The sequence below is a fragment of the Seriola lalandi genome, unplaced genomic scaffold (assembly GCF_002814215.2).
Source record: "Seriola lalandi dorsalis isolate HSWRI2012SDOR001 ecotype SW California unplaced genomic scaffold, Sedor1 jcf7180002054614, whole genome shotgun sequence".
Classification (NCBI taxonomy): Eukaryota; Metazoa; Chordata; class Actinopteri; order Carangiformes; family Carangidae; genus Seriola; species Seriola lalandi.
Genome location: NW_019525167.1, coordinates 234195 through 256414, shown reverse-complemented (window position 1 = coordinate 256414; position 22220 = coordinate 234195). Strand labels below are relative to the sequence as shown.

The window sequence follows — 22220 nt, the reverse complement described above, 5'->3', positions numbered from 1 at the left end:
GAAAAGTACATGTCTGTAAATTGTGTTTTTACTTCTGTAAATGTGAGTTTCAGTGTTTCTCAGCCGACAAGACAAACAGGACTCTCTGGGATTGGGTTGCACCAACTGTTCTCAAATCCATCTGTTCGCTCATCCGGGGGAAAGGGAGGCAACATAAAAAAAACATGATGTTGTTGGTCAAACAAAGTTAGGTGGTTAGAAAAGGTGTGTACACAAACATGAAAGGCAAGCTGAGAGTGAAGCAGGGCTGGTGGCCGCTGAATTCAAACAGTTTTGAGGCGAGCTGAAGATGAACAATGACGGGATTTCCAAGCTTTTCCAGCCTCGGTACCAGGAAGCATCCACGTGATTGGAGGGCCGGACCGGGTAACGCTTTAATGAGGACCCATGGCTCCAGCCGGGGATCACACATCCTGCTTAGCATCTACACAAACCTCTACGACAGGGTTAGACACATGGTCGGGCGTCAGCAGAGATGAGATGATTCAAATTTCAGTGACTTTTAAGCTCAAATATCAGACTCCACCTTCACCCCAGCTCCCTGATTGGATGTTTCGTACAGCATTGGCCTCTGGGACTCGTAGTTGACTTCTCTTCTGAAGTTGTTCGGGATGATTTTTTGTTCCAGCTCAGTGTTTCTCATTTGTCCTGATGATTCAACCAGGAGGGGGTTCATGTTCATCACAGTGGATGGTCAGTCACCCTCCATGGGGAAATGAATGTAACTCTACATAGATGTTTCGTACAGCATTGGCCTCTGGGACTCGTAGTTGACTTCTCTTCTGAAGTTGTTCGGGATGATTTTTTGTTCCAGCTCAGTGTTTCTCATTTGTCCTGATGATTCAACCAGGAGGGGGTTCATGTTCATCACAGTGGATGGTCAGTCACCCTCCATGGGGAAATGAATGTAACTCTACATACTTACTCTTCCAGTTGTTAGTCATGTCAGTGGTGTTGGGATGTTATAAAGAGGCACTTACACAATAAGCGTAGCAGCTGAATGCATGTAAAATGTGTGTACCGTCATTCTGGAGATGAGATTTAACAAGGTCATTGATAATTAAATGTTTGAGTCTAAACACATTTTTTTTCAGGCTCCTTGAACATCATCAATCTGTGTCACGCACTTGGAAAATGTACAGTGTTATCCACCAGCTCATCTTTCCCGCAGTGAACCTCAATTAACAGCCTGAAGCCTGCGACCTCGGCCGTGGCCTCAAGATGTTCACAGCGGCCCCGCTCCACTGCATCACACAGCTCATCCATATCTGCTCACAGCTGATGTGAGAGTCTGTCCGCAGGACAAGAAGCTCATCTTCCCTCAGGCACAATCACAAAATGTTATTTCCTCAGTTTTAGTCACTGAGAGTTTTTCTCCTCATTGGTTACCTGCATTAGATGCCTTTTAAATTTGATTCTGTCTCAGATCCCTCAGTTCAAAGATGGATGGATGGAGATGAGGCATCAGCTACGTTATCTGTGTTCTTTAAATTCAGTGTCTGTCTGTCTGTGTGTCTGTCTCTCTGTCAGACTGTCGAGCTGAAGTCTCAGACCCAGCAGTGTCCGGTCAACGTCTCCACCCAGATGACCGGGATCGGCTGCTACGTCTCCTGTACGAACGACAGGCTGGTCGCCCCCGGCAACTACATCACTGCTGAGGAGTACCACAACAGGAGGCTGAGAGCTGTGGGTGAACACTGAGTGTGAGCGTGTGTGATTATACTGCTTAATATGTTTTTATACATAATGTATGAAAAAACAACAAGTCGTGTTAGTTGTTGTGGTTACATATGACCATTATTAGGAATTTCTACAGCCCATGTACACAAATTTATCATGTTAAATTTACATATCATATGTTTTCTACTTTGATTTAAGAATTGTTCCATGAAAAATTCCAAATTTATTATTATAAAAAGAATCAGAAGATAAAGCTGCTTTTCTTGGTTCTTTAAAAAAATGACAGTTTGAACATAAATTAGCAACTTTACATGAAAATTATTTCTCGTGTGAGGATGATTTCTCACCTTCATACTGACTGTAATGTGGATAAATACGAGTGTCTTCACAGTCTAATAACACTGTATATTTAACTGCTTCAAATCATCTTTTAAATCCAGGTTCAGACATTTTTTTAACATGTCATTAACTAATAATTTGAGGTGGTAAAATGATTAATTATTCGAGGCCTACAATATAAATCATGTGGCCATGGTACAGTACATGTACTATACATGCACAAAATGTAAATGCACACACAATAAATATGACATAAATATCTATTCAACTTTCTGTCATATATATTTACAGTAATAGACACAGAGGAAAAAAGAATAGAAGTTGGAAAAAAGTGCCATGATACAGTGTATAAATAAAATAAGAATAAAATAGAATAGATAGTACATGAACAAATATTACTTTTACATGGATCTCCTGATGACCCCGACCGACCCCCCCGCCCCAGGTGATTTGTCTGCAGTCGTTTGCACGGCGCTGGCTCGCCCAGCAGGCGGTGGACCACCTGAGGAGGGAGCGGGACCGGCGGCTGGCGTGGCTGGAGCTGCAGGAGAGGAGGAGGAGGGAGGAGAAGGAGGAGCAGCTGAGAGACCGCCGCCAACGCTGGCTGAGCCCGCAGAGGAGGGAAGACTTCAATCTGCTGTACCACGCCCTGGAGAGTAGGCTGGAAGGGAGGGGCGGGTCTCACTTTGTTGGTCAGGTGTAAGTGATGTTGTTGAAAAATGTTGAAACTGTGTGTTTCAGAGTGGAGGTGTGAAGAGGAGCAGCAGATCAATTCGTCCATGCGAGGAGCTGAGAGGAAAGCCGCGCTCTGTTTGCTGCTGCAGCAGGAGACTAAGCTCATCGCCGCCATCGGACGCCATCGCATCGCCGTCCAGAACAACAACTACGACAAAACCATCAGGAACTTCCTCGACAAGGTCAGAGGTCACTGAGATGTTTAACTGTATAAAATCTCAGAAATTAGTAACAGGTGAAGATGGAGGAGGGAGAGACGTGATAGTAGCAGTAGTTGTTGTAGAAACAGTAGCAAAAGTATTAGGTGTGGTACTAAGAGTTCAGTAGCTGGTGCAGTTGTAGTTGTTGCCTTCTAGTACTACTTCAAGTTGTGGGAGTACTAGTATTGGTAAAAACTGCATGAATAGTAGTAGGACGAGAAGTAGTAATAGAAGTTGGAGTAATTATATCAGGAGAAATGGAGTAGAAATAAAAGTAGCAGTAAAAGCAACATTAGTGGCAGTAGTAGTAGTAGTAGTAGTAGTAGTAGTAGTAGTAGTAGTAGTAGTAGTAGTAGTTGCCTCCTACAGCACACTGTCAAGTTGTAGCGGTAGTATTAATACAAGGAGGAGGAAGTGGAAGAAGATTTAAAGTAGTACCACTGTAGGAGTACTTGTAGGAGTACTTGTAGTTGCACCAGTAGTTGTAGTAGTTACTGTAATAGTAGTAGTAGCTATAGCCTGCTATTGCTACCTCTACAAATTATAGTGGCTGTCGTATGTAATGAGGTAAAGTAGTAGTAATATTGTCAGTAGCTGTAGCAGCAGCACTTTTATCAGTTGCAGAGGTGGTAATGACATCATCAGTGTTATCAGCAGTAGCATCCATCATCAGTTGTGCTAACAGTATCTTGGCGTGTTTCAGTCTGCGGCTCCTCATCGGTGGCGAGCGGCAGACGGTCGACTGCTGGAGATGGACAGTCAACACACCGTCAGAGCCAGAGAGCTGCGAGACCTGTACAACGACGTCAGCCTGCCCGATGTCGGCCAGGAGCAGAGACTGGACATCCTGATGATACTCAAACACACCGTCATGGTACCACACACACACACACACACACACACACACACACACACACACAGACAACGTTACTCTGAAGTTGACCAGTCATTATCTGGAGTTGTGGATTAAATGTCATGACGGTGTGTAGTGGGTCCAGCTCTGGGACAAGAACCACATTTCCCAGAATGAGAAAAGAAAGTAAACAGAAGTGCAGTTAAAAAGAAAAAACGTTGATAGAAAAACTTACAAATTCTGCATGAAAACATATTTACATCCATAAGAAAGAAAACACTTCAGAGAATGAAGCAAAAATAGAAAATATTATACCAATAATGTTAACGGTACCCTTCAAAATAAAAGTTTTTGCTTAATACACAACATTTCAAAGGAATTTATGATGAGTATCAGTGCTACAGATGGTATCATGACTGTCTGTATCCCTAATGTGCAGGAGCATGAGTGTCAGCTGACCCGGGACATCGTGGATTTGATTGACAGGGAAGTGGACCTGATGACGAGGGGGGTCAAGGCAGCCAGTCTGGAGGGGCTGAGGAAGAGGATCTCCACTCTGCTCCTGCAGTACATCAAAACACCAGCGTTTAACCCTGAGGTGGCCAAGCTGCTGAAGGTGAGCAGAAAGCCCTGCTGCTCTGAGATTATACTTTGGACACTTTTGGACATAAATAATCTTCCATATGATCTGAAATGTGTCCCAGGTTCCCCAGAATTCTTCCCAGCTGAAGAACGACATGTTCCTGTGCCGCAGCTGTCATCGTTACCTGCGCTCCGCCAACTTCAGCCCGGCCGCCAGCGCCCGTGTGAGCGGTCAGTGTCGGGACTGCGTCAGACTCGACAACATAGCTAGATCCCGCGATGACTTCACCTGCTACAAAAACATCCTGAGCAGGCTGAGAGCCGACGAGCAGCGGCTCAATGAGGACGCCAAGATCCCCTTCCTGCTGCAGGTGACCTGCTGCGAGGATTCAGACGATTGTGTTTCCTGCACAGTTTGCTGTGATGCTTTTATAGCTCAGACACCCACACTTGTGTCTTCTCAGGCGGAGGACGTGCGGTACCTGGTGGAGGTGGTCTGGGCGTCCCGTTCAGCCTTCCACGCCAGCAGCGACCTGTACAACCTGGTGTTTGTCCGCTGGGAGCATAGGAGGGACTGGAGCCCCTGGAACTGCATCCTCCTGTCCAAAGAAGAGATGTCAGCTCACCTGGAGGTGCAAGACGTCCACAAGGTTTGTCCATGTCAACATTTACACTCACATCACATGTGGACTCATCTCTACCTGGTGTCATACATCTGTATGTGAATAAATTACCTGGATAATGATCAGATCACAGACTCATGAATTTATACCTTCAATTAATAAACTTTCGTATTATCTCGTCGTAGTAACTTTTTAACTATTGCTAAATATTGAATTGACACCTTGAATATAGGCTCTTAGATTTTGGCTCAGCTCAGGAGGAATTAGGGAACTTTTTAAGGAACTCAGGAACTCTTTCTCACATTGGACCAGAAGAATCAGGGGCCATAGTTTCAGGCCATTGGGAAGCACTTTCATGGCACGATGAATTTTGAGTGTTAGTTTTCCTGTTAAAGTATAAGTCTGGTTTACTGTAACCTGCATTTTATTTTGGTAGTTTGGTCCTTTATTTGTAAGTTAATAAGTGTGTGTGTGTGTGTGTGTGTGTGTGTGTGTGTGTGTGTGTGTGTGTGTGTGTGTGTGTGTGTGTCAGGCATACGAGGCGACATTCATCTGCAGGATCGAACACAAACACATGCTGGCTCGACGCCACTTCAGCCAGATCCCCGTCATGGCCGAGTACCTGGACTCTCAGCTGACTGCTACCCTGGGCAACCAGCTCGTCTCCAAGCACATCACCATGACGGTTAAGCACGCCACCGACTCCACGTCGGACTCAGCTCGTTAGCTCGTGAAGAAACACCCTGTGGTCTTCTTCTGTTTCTTCTGTCACTTTCTAAAACATTTCTGTCTGAAATTCAAAATAAAGGTCTCTGTGGTTTCCTGTTTTTGTCTCATGTACATTGATTTCAGTTTGAGTGTTTGGAGATGCTGGACTCCAACAGTAAAATACCATTTACATATTGATAAAGCACCATTAACAAACTATTCTCATACATAATAATAAATCAGTCAATTTTCAATAATGATGACTTTTGATACTTTAAGTGTTTTGTGCTGGTAATACTTCCTGTGCTGTTATTTAAGTAGGATTGTAATGTAATGGAGCATGTTTACACTGTGGTATTGGTACTTACTCCCACTGATCACTTTTTGAATGTAACCAATTATCGATTGATCGAAACTGAAAACCATAAAGGTGTGGGCACGCTCAGGCCTCTGTGCCTCTGAGTTGTTGGTGTGAAATATTCAAGGAACATTGATGAAATCCACAATCAGAATATTTCCAGCTTGGCTGAAGTCCATCTACTGCTCCTTCTGGTATGTTCCAGTGAAAATAAATCTCTTTTATAACAGTTAGCAACTGTTTAACGGCCCTCTCGGGACTTTAAGATAAGGAGTTAAAGGATACTAGACTTCAGGAGATTCATGTTCACTTTTCCTGTGTGTGTGAAGAGCAAAAGACAAATCACACTGCTCTGTTTTTTGCTTTATCCCGAGTTCATCTCTCCTGTGACGTCCAGCAGCAGTGAGGCCCGTTAACGGAGGTTTTAATAGCAGTGATGTATGCAGATGCTTTCACACCCAGAGAGAGCAGCAAGGTAAGTTATATCACTCTTATTATCATCAGGTAATTCTCACTCAACACACAATATTATTGTCTTAAAGGTCTCATGCATGTTCTCGACAAATATACATTTAGTGTAATTTACAGAATTTTCAATACATTTTTTAATTTGCTCTCATCTGATGTATTTTTTGCTGCTGGTGATTTAAGCACAATACTGTGTTCCCTCACTGTCCTCACAGTCCAGTGGTTTCTGAATCCCTCAGGTGTAATTGTGTAATGCACCCAGGTATAATTTATCTTCGCTGAACCCACTGAACTTTCCAGTGAAACAAACTGATTCTTTTACTTTTAGTTTTTGACATTTTGAATTTTCTAGGCAAATATCACACGTTGTGATAAACTAAATTCTTATTGTCTTCTGTATTTATTTATTTTTGTTTATAGCTTGTGAATATTTGCATCTAGTGAAGACACTTAAAAGCATTTAAATTTGGGCAAATACCACAAATTATACTATCATAAACTTTCTACAACTTGTACTTCTTTTTAAAGGTCCTAAAATTGGCATAAGAAAAAGAATGCCAAGTTTCTTTAAAATTTGAAAGTCTCTTAAAACAACTATCAATTTAAAATCATACCCACTTTGGGAAAATATCACATATTGTTAATCTTATCTACAAATTACCCCTAATTCATCATAAACAGTAGGACAACAAGTTCACCAAGTTCATCAAGGTAAAAAATAAAAGCCACTAGTATCCACTCCTGAAGTGGCCTGAATGATTTCTCACAGCTTAAACACATACACAAAATTTTCACAATTTTAAGTTTTCCAGTGCTTCATGCGAATATAACATTTTATCACTAACTGTCTACAGTTATTACTCCTTCTTCGTGACTTCTGGTCAGTTTGGCATAGAGATTTGTGACGGACACAGGAGGTAACATCCTGTAACTTTCGCTGTATATTTTTAGTCAAAGATCTGTGGTGGAATGGGATGTGATGGACTCAAAAGTCACTAGTATCAACAATATACAATATATTTTCAGACTTTCACATTTTTTTATAACCTTTATTAAGAAACTATCTTCTTTTAATGTGTCTCCACCAGAGTCAGATGATGGATATCAGTACAGAAATAGGTCCAGGACATGTTTAGCTTAGCTTAGCACAAAAAGCGGATATAGGGGGAAATAGCTAGTTTAGCCCCAACAAAAGTAAAGAAATCGACCGTTCAACAGCTCTAAATGTAAGTTCCACCTGTGATGTGCTTCCTGGAGTTCCCCTGAAAAGGTTTTGAGGACGCAAATCCTTTATATTTAACCAGTGAAACTCAAATATTAACACGTTTATATTGCCACAGAAGTGTAAACATAGATTAAAGTGTTAAATCCACTTATATTGCCCCTTTAAAGTGCCATAAATTAAACTGTGTCACATTATCATCTCACGGTTGTGTTGGTGCAGTGATAACCGGGGATTAATCTGGTGTCTTGCTCAATAAAACTCCAGCAGATACGGACACATAACCTGCAATCTCCAACAGTTTGAGGCTCGAGTATCTGAAAAGAAGTTTCAACCTCACAGGTCAGTCATTATCTGTTGTAACGTCTCTCAACTTTAACAACCGTCACTTTTCACATACAGCAGGTCTAGACCGTTCTCTTTATAATATTGATTACAGAGACCCGGCATGAGCAAGCGCTGTGAGAAGGACGACACTGAGAGAATGACAGAAAGAAAAGAAATTCTGCAGAAGTTGTGCAAAGGATTGTGGAACTATCGTAGCATCGCCCTGATTGTCCTCACGCCGCTGCTGCTTCTTCCTCTTCTTGTCGTTGTCGGCACAAAGGTGAGTCTCCAGACAGAACAAGTGCAAAGTGCAACAACAATATTAGTAATAAAGCTGAAGTTTATGAAAGTGAAGAGATGAAAGAACTTTACTGCTCTGAAAGAGAGAAATATGTTGTTAATATTTAGTGGTAATTACTTTGGTGACACTGAGTTCACCTAATCTGAGGTGTGGGAGGGGCTGGGTCTTCCTCCTCTGTTGTTAAAGCTGCAAGAATTAATCATTTTCACTGTTATGTGAAAGGTATCGTTGAGGGTGTCTCCAAATTAATTTTTTTAGCCTCTATTAACTCCTAGCTTTGGTTTTGTGGCAGATTTACTTCACGGGTTAGCAAACAGGCTCTGGTAAATTCACTACGCACTACTCGCCCAGCTCCAAGGAGGTTTCAATCCAACTACAAAGTAAATTCTAAAGGAATTTCCAGAAAAGCTGAAAAATAAATGCACTTTGCATTTAGCTTTTACTGATACACCAACTTTTCCACCTGCACTCAAGTGTTTGTGCCTGGAAACACACTTGGATGAAGTTCAAGACCAGCTGGTCAAAAAAGAGGAATATCTCACAGTCAAAGAGCTCAGGAACTGATGTAGACCAAACCAGAGCAAACAGGACGGTGATTATTGGACATTTATCGTCAGTTCCTTCATCAGTGTTCGAGATAATTGTGATGAAAACATATGAATATCGTCAAACAACATACAACAAGAGGGAATCCCATGAGAAAAGAAAGGTTTAATAAATATAAACTGATATGTTACTATGACAGAGAGAAATTAGTGGATTTCCCAGTCAGTTTTCTTGAAGCAACATCTAGTGGACATAAGAGGAACTGCAGCTACAGATATGAGGACTGACTTCAACACTCAGCTGCGTGGCTGCTGATTGGTTGTCAAATTGATTAATGCACACACTATTGTTTTTCTTCCGTACAGTCTTATATTACACATAAATGCAGCGTTATATGTGTTTTGTTGCTGTAGGAGGCAGAATGTGCGTTTGTGTTGCTGCTGATGGCGACGTACTGGGTGACGGAGGTGATTCCTCTGTCCATGACCGCCATGCTCCCCGCCATCCTCTTCCCCATGTTTGGCATCATGAAGTCCTCGGGCGTGAGTCCATCTCTCTGGTAGCAGAGCAAATGAAAGCAGCTATAATCAATATTTTAAATAAGATGACAGAGCTAAAAGAGTGGGAAGGCTTGACTTAAATTTGCCAGGTTTCATTTTTTTGTCCTTTATAATATGTCTCCAGATGAATGTTAAAGTTTCTGTATAACTGTTGGATATGGAAATGAGCTACTAACAAGTTCACTATAGCAACTGAAAAGTAGATGATATGTCAATGTTGTGTTCCCAGCTTGTCTCTGCAGGTTCAAAGAAAAAGTTTCTAGTTATAAAACGTTGGTAGTCTCAATCCCTCCTCATGATTTATTAAGATAATGAAGACGAAGAAAGTCTGGCTGTATTGCTAACTACAAACTACTTGCTAGCTACATCAGCTTAAATGCTTGGCACCGTTATCCCGCTTCATCCTAACACACTTATTTTTCTTTTCATTATCTTGACAAATCTTTAGTTTAATGCGTATTCCTTTAGAAAATAAAAAATAAATACCAGCAATGTAAGAAAATAGCTGATTCAGGCTGAGGGCAGAACTAACTGTAGCTAAAATGTTAGCTAACTTAGCTCGCTAGCCTCCAAACTTAAACTGCATAACCCTGCTAATAGCTTTAAACATGATGCATGAAAATGAAAAATTAAAATTAAAATGACTTGAGTATTTACCACACATTTCCTCATTTATTTACTTTATTTACACTGGGATAAAATTCAAACCAATGTTCTCCCTTAATTATTCTCTACTTGTACAATGTTACGGCCTTGTTTCTCCTCCAGGTGGCGAAGGAGTACTTTAAAGACTTCCACTTCTTACTGGTGGGCGTCATTTGCCTTGCCACGTCCATTGAGAAGTGGGGTCTTCACCGCAGAATCGCCCTGAGGCTCGTCACCATGGTGGGAGTCAACCCTGCGTGGTGAGCGCCACCTTTCTCTGCTATTGGAGTCAAATCTAAATTTCATGCAGATTACCGTATGTGAACTAATAGTGTTGGGGAAAGTTAACTGGGAAACATCAAGTGCTCATTACATATTACTCATTGAAAAAGTAATTACACTAATTAACTTCTATTTGGAGTTTGCGGATGTTCCCGCTCTGACCTCCGTGTCGTCGTCTCCAGGTTGATGTTGGGCTTCATGTCCGGCTGTGCCTTCCTCTCCATGTGGGTCCAAAACACCTCGGCTGTTATGATGGTGATGCCCATCGTGGAGGCTGTCCTCCAGCAGATCCTGAAAGCCGAGGAGGGGGGATCTGCCGGCGAAGACAACCCCAACCTACAGCTGGACGGTACCTGGGTTTACAGAATGTGTATAGACAAAAAACATATATAACTCAGATTGTTTGTACTGCCAGTATTAGTGTCTTTTCTACATAAGACGACCGAGTGTTGAAAAGTGACCTTGAATGCCTCATCAGATTCATAATCTTGTTTCCTAATGAGTTACTTACAGATTGAAGTCATAATTTCCCCAGTTTTAGACTAAACTTAATTTAGACAAAGTTCTTGTGCAGGTACTTTGTTTATACAACATTTAACATTTGAGAACTTGGTCAACTTTATATGAAACAAGACTAAGTCAAAACCTCGTATACGGCTGGGCTGCATCGTATTTGTATTCTGCCTAGTGTCAGCTGGTTTCAGCCCTTAACAGAGAGACATTAACCACAGTCTGTTATTTTTCCAGAAATTGACGGCCGTATTGAAGACATGAAAGAAACTGTGAGGTATGTGACAGATCGTTTATTTGTAATGTTCACTGTTGAATATTGTTTAGATCTCTTCAGAAACACTGCTCTCCTGCTCTGTTGCCTTCACTGTCCCTCTGGGTACTGGGCGTTCTCTGGGTTCTTCCTGTGGTTATATCTGGTACACAGTAATACTATATTCCTGTTTCTCAGTGACAGGAAGCGTCCAGACAGTCCTGAAGAATCCTTCACTTGTGTTCAGATACAGACAGTGTCAGAGCCTCCTGCAGCTCAGGTACAAACACCCACAGCATAGGTACAATCACTGTCGTACTACTACTGATACTACTGCCTTTACGAGTACAACTGTTACTGCTACTGTGGGTGCTACTGTGAATTCTGCAAATGCTGTTAGTGCTACTCCTGCTACTGCCACTACTACTGCCACTAATACTAGTACTGTCACTAATGATACTACTGCTACTATCCCTGTTACTGCTACTACTGCTACTGCTGTTTCTGCTTCTTCTTAAAATACTGATATTGTCACTAATGTCGCTAATGTTGCTACTGCTACTGCCATTTCTGCTGATTGTACTACTGCTACTATAAGTACTAGTACTGCTGCTATTACTATTAGTATCAAACCTATTGTTGCGTTACTACTACTGCTAATAATGCTGGTACTACTGCTGCTGCTATGACTATAAATGTTAGTGCTACAATTGTTACTGCTAATACTGTTGTTATCTTTACCACTACTGCTACTTCTGTTAGCGCTGTTAGTGCTGCTAGTGCTACTGTTACTACCACTACCACTACTACTTGTACTGCCCCTGCCACTGTTGCTGTTATTTCTACTTCTAGTATCTGCTACTACTAGTTGCTGCTATTGCTACCACTACTACTACTGTTGCTGCTACTAATGATTCTGCAATTGCTGTTATTACTGATATTCTGCTACTACTGCTACAGCTACCTTTAATAAAGTTGCTAGTACTACTAGCTAGTAGTAGTACAACTGCTATTAGCAGCAGCCCAATATTGCTGCTAAGTCTGCTGCTGACTAATCCTTTATATTTACTCTTTTGTTGCCACTACTGACTGTATTACTACCACTACTACTTGTGTTAATAGTACACAGCACTAATTTTTATTTTCATGGCTAATTTATCCCTCTGTGTTGTCTTGCAGGCTGCAGTGAGCCCGCCTGCGGCTCCCAGCAGGAGTAAACGGGACCTCATGATGTGTAAAGCCATGTGCATCGGCATCGCCTACTCCTCCAACATCGGAGGCATCACCACGCTGCCGGGAACCTCGCCCAACCTCATCTTCTCCGAGTACCTCAACCAGTGAGTGGTCTGTGAATGAGAAAGAGAAAATGGAGAAAGGAATGAGACAACAGCCTCAAACTCTGTCTTTACATTCAGGATTTACCCACAATGCAACTGCATTAACTTCGGGAACTGGCTCTTGCTGTGCCTGCCCATCAGTGTTATCATGCTGCTGCTGACATGGATGTGGCTGTACTGGCTCTTCATTGGTTCAGAGTGAGTCTCAGCACTTTCCTACCTTCTGTTTTTACATCAGTTCTTTTTATTTCTTATGTTGTTTATATCTTTATTAATTCATTATTATGAGTATTATCACCTTTTCAGAATCACTTCTGTGCAGTATTGTTGTGGAGATACAGTGCAAATCGTCCCTGATGTTATACTGGTTTGTGAGTGTGTGCGTATGGTAGAAAACCTCTATGTGAATGAATGAATGTAGGTTGAATTTTAATAAGAATTTTAAATAAACCTTTGCAAAAATAAAATAACAAAGAGCCTGAATATGTGAGTCACTCAGTTTGGACTTGATAAACATTTGATATAATCTCCATGATACCGGCTTTTATTTCCACACAACCTGAGGCTGAGACATGAGTGTAACGCTAATGTTAGCATTAGCAGAGGGATGGTGTCAGACAGGTTAATGATGAGCGCCGCTTACCTTCGCACATGCTCAGTAATGTCTTCATTAGCTGCTCAGCGCCGTGTGCTCTCAGTGTGCTTTTAACCAATCACAGTCAATCATTTAGTTCACTGTGAGCATTTCCCTGTCCCCTGTCAATAATATAATCTGTCTGTGTGCACTGGACACACACACACACACACACACACACACACACACACACATTTCATACACAGCTTCAGGTTCCTATGGCGATGTGAAGGAGAGCAGTCTGAGAGAGAGAAGGCAGCAAGAAAAGTGATAGAAGACGAGTACAAGTCACTGGGACCCATGAGGTGATCATTCATTCATTCATTCATTCATTCATTCATTCACTCATTCATTCACTCATTCACTCATTCATTCAGTCAATCAATAAATCAGTTCAGTTATTTATTCCGTCATGTACATCTTCCTGTTCCTGTTAGTCAGTTATAGGTACATTCATGTATTAGTTCAGTCTGATATTAATACATGAATATCATAACTCATTCGGTCATTCATACATTCAGTCATTCTGTTCCTTCATTCATTTACTCATTCATTTATTCATTCTATTATATTTTCATTCATTCGTTTATTCATTTTGTCAGTCATTTATATGTCTCTTCATTCATTCATTTATTTATTAATTTATTCAGTTATGTGTTAATTAATTAATTAATTAATTAAATCATTTATTCATAATTCATTATTTATATTTTTCTTTATTCATTTACTCATTCATTCATGCATTCATAATCAGGCATTTATATGGTCGTCCATTTACCTACTCTTACATTCATTCATACGTTAATCCATCATGTCATGTTCATTCATTCATAAATTCAGTCTGTCATATCTTCATTCAGTCATTTATTGTTTTCTGTCCCTTCATTCATGCATGCATTCATTTATTTATTCAGTGATATGTTACCACATTCATTCATACATTTATTCATAAATGTATTATATGTTCATTCACTCATTCATTTGTTTTCTAATCCATTCATTGATGTGGTCAGGCAGTTATATGGTTATTCATCCATTTATTTACTCACACATTTAGTTATTCTGTCAGTTCGTATGTTCATTCACTCATTAATTCATGTCTTTATTCAGTTATATGTCCCAACAGTAACTGAATAGATACATTCATTCATGCATTCATTTATTCATTCATTCATTCATTCATTCAATTTGACAGTCAATTAGGGGTCATACATTCATTCATAGACTAATTAAACTCTGGCAGTCAGATTCATTCAAGTCAGTTAAACATTCATTCATTCATTCATTCCTTCCCTCCTCCAGTTCTCAGGAGACCTTCACTGCGGTGGTTTTCCTGGTGATGGTGTTGTTGTGGTTGACCAGATCTCCAGGGTTCATGCCGGGCTGGGCTTCTCTCTTCCCTCAGTGAGTCACAGTCGTTTCTTTATTCGTTTATTTTGACTCAGACGCACCGTGTCCTGCTGCCAGAGTCATCCACTGCTGAAAATAGTCCCCAACAAATTCACTGTTTCCGTTTGTGTAAATAAAAGCTACAGTGGTGCTCTGCTTCTGGTAATTGCCTTTTTTTTATTTTTGTAAGGAAACTATATTTGTGAGTTGTTTTTTATAGATTTACGTATATTCAGTTCAGTGGCAATAAAACATGTTTCAGATGATTTTCTCCTTCTTGTGTTCAGTCACTTGGGCTTCATCACTGATGCCACCGTGGCTCTGCTGCTGGGTCTCCTCTTTTTCATCGTACCTGCCTACGGACCCTCCAGAAAATATGGTAACTACATGAAATAAAACCGTTCATAGAATAATAAGAATGTGAACATGTTTTTTTTTTAAACAGCTGTGCCAGTTGATAACCTGGTTAAATCCTGTGTACTGCCATCTTCTGTCTTTATGTAAAGATGTGAGCAGGATATTGTTTTATTTCTCTCTCTCCATCAGAGGCCATGATCTCCTGGAGGGAGTTCCAGGCCTCGATGCCGTGGAAAGTTGCCCTGCTAGTCGGTGGAGGCTTCGCACTCGCTGAGGGCACAAAGGTAAGCTCTTTGACATTTTTGCTTTGTTAGATAGAGACAGTAGAGACAGGAAGTGCAGGGGAGCGAGAGGAGGGATGACATTCAGCTGCTGTAAGGACTCAGCCTTGTTTGTTTGTGGTGTGCGCTCCACCAGGTGAGCTACTGGGGCGCCCCCATGAAACCAAGACTTTATACGCCCACCACAGATTCATGGTGTAGGACTAATTTTTGCACAAATTTGTCATTTATGATGAAAAACATATTGACATTCTTGAAATTTCTCCGACTTCCTGAAACAATATGTAAACTCTTTCAGAAGGAGCTTCCCCTCTGAATGCCTAAAGGAATATTTTTACATTTATGGGAGAAGATCAATACCTCCTTCACGTCTGTGCACTAAATGTAGCTGGAGCCTGGAGCTGGAGGCTAACTTAGCTTAGCACAAAGACTGGAAACATGGGGGAACAGCTAGCCTGGCACTGTTCTGAGTTACTCACTAACACAGTATATCTTTGTTATGTTTGTTTAATCGGCATAAAGAATTGTGAGTCAAAACACCTTTGTGCTAGTTTAAAACCTTCACAAACATAATAAAGGACAGGATGCCATTGATAAAAAGGAAAGAAAATGGATTTGAGATCTAAAGACACTAACAGATAGGCCAGTCTAAAGTCTCACACTTTAAAGACAACAGTAAAGTTGTTATGTTAAAACCCGGACGCCCGAATGGCAAAGGCTGAGCCGCCTCTAATCTTTGGTCCAGCTTATACTTGGCAAAGAATTCCTATAACTCATTACAAATGAAAGGAGCTTTAATGTTACCTGCCTCTTTGAAGGCACAGAGACAGTTTTCAGTCTCTGCTCGCAACCACATCTCAGCATGACGATGTCTCTGCAACGCGATTTAGAACAGAAAGGAACTAAAAGCAGAAAATTAGAAAGTAATCAAGGATATTGTCAGTGTAGTGATTTGTATATAAAGGATCTGTTCACTTGAAAAACATAAATAAATAAATAAATAAAAAGATTTTCTCACTTAACTCTGATGGTGTCTGGTCATTCATCATCTGTCACCCTCTGACACCCAGCTCCACCTGCCTCACCGGTTTCTGCTGCTCACGTCACTGAAAAGACACATTTAGAAACTGTGTACTGGAAATCATTTCCAAGGGACTATTTTTTTTTAAATAGTTGACAGTCAATTCAGTGTGTGTGTTTGTGTGTGTGTGTGTGTGTGTGTGTCTGCAGGAATCAGGCTTGTCTTTGTGGGTGGCCCAGCTGCTGACACCTCTGGGTGATCTGCCTGTCTTGGCCACGATCACTGTTGCCTGCATCATCGTCACCACGGTAACAGAGGTAGCCAGCAACGTCGCCACCATCACCATCTTCCTCCCCATCCTCTCTCCTCTGGTATGTTCTCACGGTGACTGCACAAGACACTGTATGAACTGATGTAAGATGTTTTTTTCAGTCATGGTATGAAATTTTGAATAATTGAATGTATTTGTTCTCTAGGTAATTACACAGGTCGGCAAAAAAATGATATGCCTCAAAACAGTATAGTAAAGATGCGCTTCTAACAATGCACAACCTATTCAAGGTTTAAAGATAAATTTATCCACACTGTTTTCATATTAATCCAGCAAGTTGTTGCTCCTGGCTGCAGCTGTTCATTACGTTCACCCCTTTAACTGAAATGCAATGTCTTTTTTTTTTGGCATACTTTTTTGACATTAATCTTGACCTTTGTTTTTCGAGAGGCCCTATAGACCATGCAATGACAAGTCTTTAAGTTCTTGCATCTTGCACTTTGTCAATCTGTGTCAGCTGGAAATTTGTGCATGAATGTGCAGGAATTACAGAATAATGTAATGTAGTTAAAATGTAAAATTAAATTCTTTAATTAAACAGGCAGTCTTATTGAGGTTGGGATCTCTTTTGAGATCTCTGTACAAAAATCCAATTTTTACCTTCAGTTTGCTTGATATCAGACAGTAGATCTGTTTAAACCAGCATCAAAAGTGAACAGTTATAATAAAGCAGGAAGGTGGTAAATCAGCCAGAATATATGCACTGTTCCAGTTAATATGGGTCATTGTGTTGTGCTGTATGAAAACATTGTTTTTTCTGTTCATCAAATGGCGTTTCATGTGTTTGAAATGCAGTACATTGCAAACGCTCTGATACGATTCCATTCATTATGATGTAAGATAAAGTACAATCACGACTGAAACAGCATCACAATGGCATGATCATATCAACCACTTATTATTGTCACTGTGCTAATTAACTGTTAAAAATACCACAATTAAATTTCCTAGAGAAGCTGTTTCCTTAATCCACAAACTGCCAACAAACATTTTGTATTTGCTCACTAAATTACCACAATGTGAGAAACACAAATTGCTGAACTGTGTCTTGATAAACTGCTGTTCTGTAGTTGTAGTTATAAACTGTAAACAATGTTCTGACTCTGAATTAGCTTCAGATATGCACTTACCTCTTTACCGCCGTAGATTAATCAGTGTGGGTAAACTGCAGCAGTAAATACCAATGGGACACATCAAATAAATGCATAACAAAGATAAAACAAAAAAAAAAATATGACACTGAAACGTTTTTGTAGAAAGTCAGTTATTCTACTCAGTGTGAGTTTTCATCGAAGGAGCAGATTCTTTGTTCTTTATTCGGATCCCCATTAGCTTCCACTACAGCAGATAAAAGCTGAAATATCAATGTCACAAAAGGAGATCACGCCCACTTTCTTGAGCTGCAACTTCAGAGAGAGAGAGACAGACTGGAAGTTCAGTAACTCATTTTCATTTATCAACTTTATCATCCAGGAAACATTCTGAGGAGGCGGGATGATTTTTACATCCCTGCTGATCGACTCTCCTAAAGAGCAGTCAGTCGTCCTCGTAGGAAAGTCTTCCTGGAGGGAAACCCATGGAGACAAGTATCAAGCCTCTGTTGATGGTCTGTCAGCGTCTTCTTTACATCACCATAATTAACTTGTCATCATCCCATCATCACACAGGAGCTAGGATGTGCTGTATCAGGATCAAGCGTCACTGCTGGACCCTCTTCAGCTCAGGCCTCAAACAGGTTCATTATCTCTCCACTGAGCGACTCATCCAGCTGATTCACAGCTCTCACCACAGTCCCCTCATATGATGGAGGCCGGACACTGACCTCTGTCCGGTCTTCGGTGGGTGGAGCAGTGTTCAGGAATAAGAAGCTTTGGATTAGACGAAGGTGGTCTCCAGAGTGAGAGCTGCTTCACCTCGGTGCTTCTCTTCTTCAACTCAGCCTAAAAAAAAACTTCTTCATCTGTTTGCTGAGTATCTCCTGCAGCTGATTCAAAGCTCTCACAGTCCCCTCATGTGATGGAGAGCGGATGCTGACCTCTGTCCAGTCCTTGGTGGGTGGAGCAGTGTTCAGGGATGAGATGCTTTGGACGAGGTGGACGTGGTCTTCAGAGAGTGAGAGCTGCTCCACCGCAGTGTTTCTCTTCTTCCTCTTCCAGCTCTTTGATGAAGCCTTCAGCCTGTTTCTCTGTTGTTCTCTGCTTCTCTTTAATTGTCTTGATGAATTCAGCCTGATTTCTCTAAACAGACGCCTTCAGAGACACTGAACATCTGCTGTCTGTCTGTCTGCATCTTCTTTACTGAGCTCCACTGAGCGTTTCATCTCTTGAATCTTCAGTCGTCTCTTCTGGATCATCTGCTGAATTTCGGCCGCTGTCTCCTTCTTCTTTCCTTCATATTCTTCTTTTAGAAAAACTTTGTTATGTTTCTTATGGTGTAAAACCATCCAGAGCATACAGACACACATCAAACAAACCAGGCAGGACTTCAGGGCCTTCACTTTGGTTCCGGTGCAAACATCACAGGGAACGTCTCCTGGTTTGGCAGCTTGTTGCTCTGAGCTGCTGCTGCTGGCTTTCTTTTGTATCCACATGGTGTGCTGACGGTTTTTTTTTGTGATAACAGCAACTTTCTTGACCCAGTTTATTGCACCAGAGCACAATGGGCATGCTGGCTAACATTTGCAAGCTAACAGACTGAGCTTGCTAACTTCTTCAGGGGTAACGATGGAAATAACTCCCAAGAATTTATCCTAATATCCCTGAAAAAGTTTTTTTGTTTGTATTTTATAAATTCCGGGCAAAGAGACGGACCAATGGGAATCCCACTTTGATGACTGTTGCTGTTGAGTGACAAAGCAGTTATACATGATCAGTATTTCAGTATTCAGATAGATGTTTGTGTCAATTGTCTCTCTTCAGGCTGAGGCCATCCACATGAACCCGCTGTACGTCCTGATCCCCACCACCCTGTGCACGTCCTTCTCTTTCCTGCTGCCAGTGTCCAACCCGCCCAACGCCATTGTGTTCGCCTACGGACACATCAGCATCATGGACATGGTGAGTCCCTGTGGTACAAACACACAAACAGGTTTGTTAACAAAAAGCACATACAGTACATTCGAGTACATAAATTCAATATGAAATTGAAATCAAACTTAACAGCCGTGTCTGATCATCACTGCAGGTGAAGGCGGGGCTTGGTGTTAACGTGATTGGTGTCCTTGCCGTTCTGTTTGCCGTGGCGACGTGGGGAGTTCCACTATTCTCTCTGGATACGTATCCTGACTGGGCGCCGGTCCTCCCCGGTTTTAACTCCACAACACCCTGACAATGGGTCCTCAGGTGTGGTTCTTAAAGTGAGGCTCTGGGACCTCCAGGGGCCTCTTCAAGTTATTGCTCTGTAGTGATTTTACTGCCCCATCTCCTGGAGCTGAGATGAAGACCAGAACGAAGACTTCTGCTGATAAACTGAAAACTCTTTAACGTGTTTGTACATATATTTATTATAGATAGTGATCGATGAACATCTTTTCTAACTACTGCTTGACAAAACGCTAATTTGTATGTTATGATTCTATCGTTTGAAATGGTCAAAACCTGATGACTTAGTTCCCTATTTTTATTTATTTTTTTGTATTGTATTGGATTTATTAGAGCTGTAACATTGGAAAACTTGTTTCTTAGTTAGTCTCTCTGTAAACTTTGAATGTAAATGAATATTCGAAAGCAAGTGACAGCGATGTCCTAGACCTCGGCTCTCTCTGTACTCTGGTGCAGTATCATTACTGGGATGTGGGGTCAGTGTCTGCAGCAGAAGCAGTGAAGCAAAACCGAACAAACCTGGAAATATTGACACTGAACCAAACTGAAAATAAAACACCAGTAATTATAAACATGAAGCTGTGTGGTTACAGCATCACACACACATACACACACACACCCAGTTGTGTGTCCAGATATTTGTTGCTTTTGTTGCTTTGTAAACATCTTCTGTATTTAAAGCTCTAATTGAACTGATGAGTGATAAAATACCCCAGAGAAACACTGACCTCTAGTGGCCACAGCATCCATGAGTTACATCCTCTGAACATGGTCTTCATACACACACACACACACACACACACACACACACACACTACTACAGTACTAAATGTATTTCCACGTTGAAGTACCCTCCACCACTGGTTATAAATGTTCATTTTAAGTTGAAACTCTTTCACCTGTTTGAGGTTGATTCAACTTTACGGTCATTTTGGAGGCTGTTATATCTGCAGCCGTTAAAACTAATTAACAAATGAATTAAATAAATATATTGTATCTGTTTATGATCAAATAACTTTGAGAAAAATACACACATACACACACAACCCGGTACATATATGGGGCTTTTACAACAAAAGCTCAAAACAAATTCATTTAAAAATATAAAAATACAGTAAATTTAAAATTTGATGAATGAAAGACAGTGGGACAGCTGGTCTGTTCCTTTTTTCTTTTATACATACTCAATCTAATTTTCCCTCAATCAAATTCTACTTTTTGTTTTCAGAAAAATGTTCTCAATGTTTTCTATTTATGAGTTAATTTGCCCATAATTTCCTTTTAAATCATGTATAATGATAAAAACTGTCTTTATATTTTGTTTGTTAATAATAATAATTTTTTTTAAAGGTATATTTTTAAAGATGTTTTTACTAATGTTTTTCTGTTCTGCTGGTCAAGTTGCTTCACTTGCAAAGATCCTCTCTAAAGGCGATGTATCACACAGTGGGTAAAAATGTCACCCTTCTGATTTGCAATAGCAGGCGTTTACCTTTCACTTTGCTTTTTCCAAGAAACCACGATCTTAATCCTGGAGTAATATGTTGTGAGTCTCAGTTTTGCATGGGTGGAGTTTTTGTCATCAAGTGTCCATCCAGAGGGTGAAACCAAAGGGGACATAACAATCAGAAGGAAGCACCCGATCTATGATTTTCAAAAGATAATTCAAGCTTTATTCTCATGTATAAAATATATACCTTTCAATGAAATTCCTATACTGAGGCAGTCACAATGAATCCTAATTTTGAAATATACATTATAGAGTATATAAAAAATATCGATATGTACCATAAGGAAGAAATATACTGTAACAAAACATGCGGTGTACACTTATGTCTAAGAGTATTTGATATGAGTATGTGCAGTGTGCACAGCTGGGGAATCTTGAGCATGTGTGGGCCATTTGAATCCACCACTGACAATTCAATGGGGATGTGACCAGTGAGAGTGAATCTGCTGTATAGCATTAAAATTGTGATGATTCAAAGTTCAACATTTTTGGGAAATAAGTTTATTAAAGTTACATGTGAAGATTGATACAGTTTCAATGTCTGTAGCACAAATATAAAACTTTCTGCCAGCAGTCTGCTAGCTTAGCTTAGCTTAGCTTAGCTTAATGTAGTTGGTTCAATTGAATATTTACACTTTGTAAGTATAAACAAAAGTAAATATAAATTTTAACATGCTGGTCAGGTGGAGGTTTGTTACTGCTGCTCAGAACCAAGCTAACTGTTTCCCCCTGTTTCCAGTCTTTGTGCTAAGCTAAGCTAACTGGCCTGTATCTGTAGCTTTACATCTACCCCACAGGTGAGAGTAGTGGTATCTTCCAACTCTCTGACAGACAGTGAAAAAGCATAT

At 40.7% G+C, this 22220-nt stretch overlaps 2 protein-coding genes across 2 annotated transcripts in view; both read left to right on the top strand.

Moving 5' to 3' along the window:
* Positions 1-5821, top strand: part of iqub (IQ motif and ubiquitin domain containing) — a 16438-nt gene extending 10617 nt beyond the window's left edge. Inside the window, 8 exon segments of the mRNA XM_087177610.1 lie at positions 1531-1686; positions 2465-2675; positions 2761-2936; positions 3658-3828; positions 4247-4423; positions 4512-4760; positions 4854-5039; positions 5545-5821. Coding sequence (XP_087033736.1) covers positions 1531-1686; positions 2465-2675; positions 2761-2936; positions 3658-3828; positions 4247-4423; positions 4512-4760; positions 4854-5039; positions 5545-5739 — 1521 coding nt within the window. The 3' untranslated portion in view covers positions 5740-5821.
* Positions 5822-6416: 595 nt separating this feature from the next.
* Positions 6417-21121, top strand: slc13a1 (solute carrier family 13 member 1). Its single transcript, XM_023419941.2, has 17 exons — positions 6417-6553; positions 8036-8110; positions 8208-8375; positions 9356-9484; positions 10271-10407; positions 10612-10778; positions 11177-11216; positions 11391-11472; positions 12372-12529; positions 12608-12727; positions 13370-13468; positions 14466-14567; positions 14840-14931; positions 15099-15193; positions 16421-16582; positions 19461-19598; positions 19726-21121. Exons 3-17 carry the CDS (start codon positions 8217-8219, stop codon positions 19867-19869), a joined length of 1824 nt encoding a protein of 607 aa, XP_023275709.1. The 5' UTR covers positions 6417-6553; positions 8036-8110; positions 8208-8216; the 3' UTR covers positions 19870-21121.
* The last annotated feature ends 1099 nt before the right edge of the window (positions 21122-22220 follow it).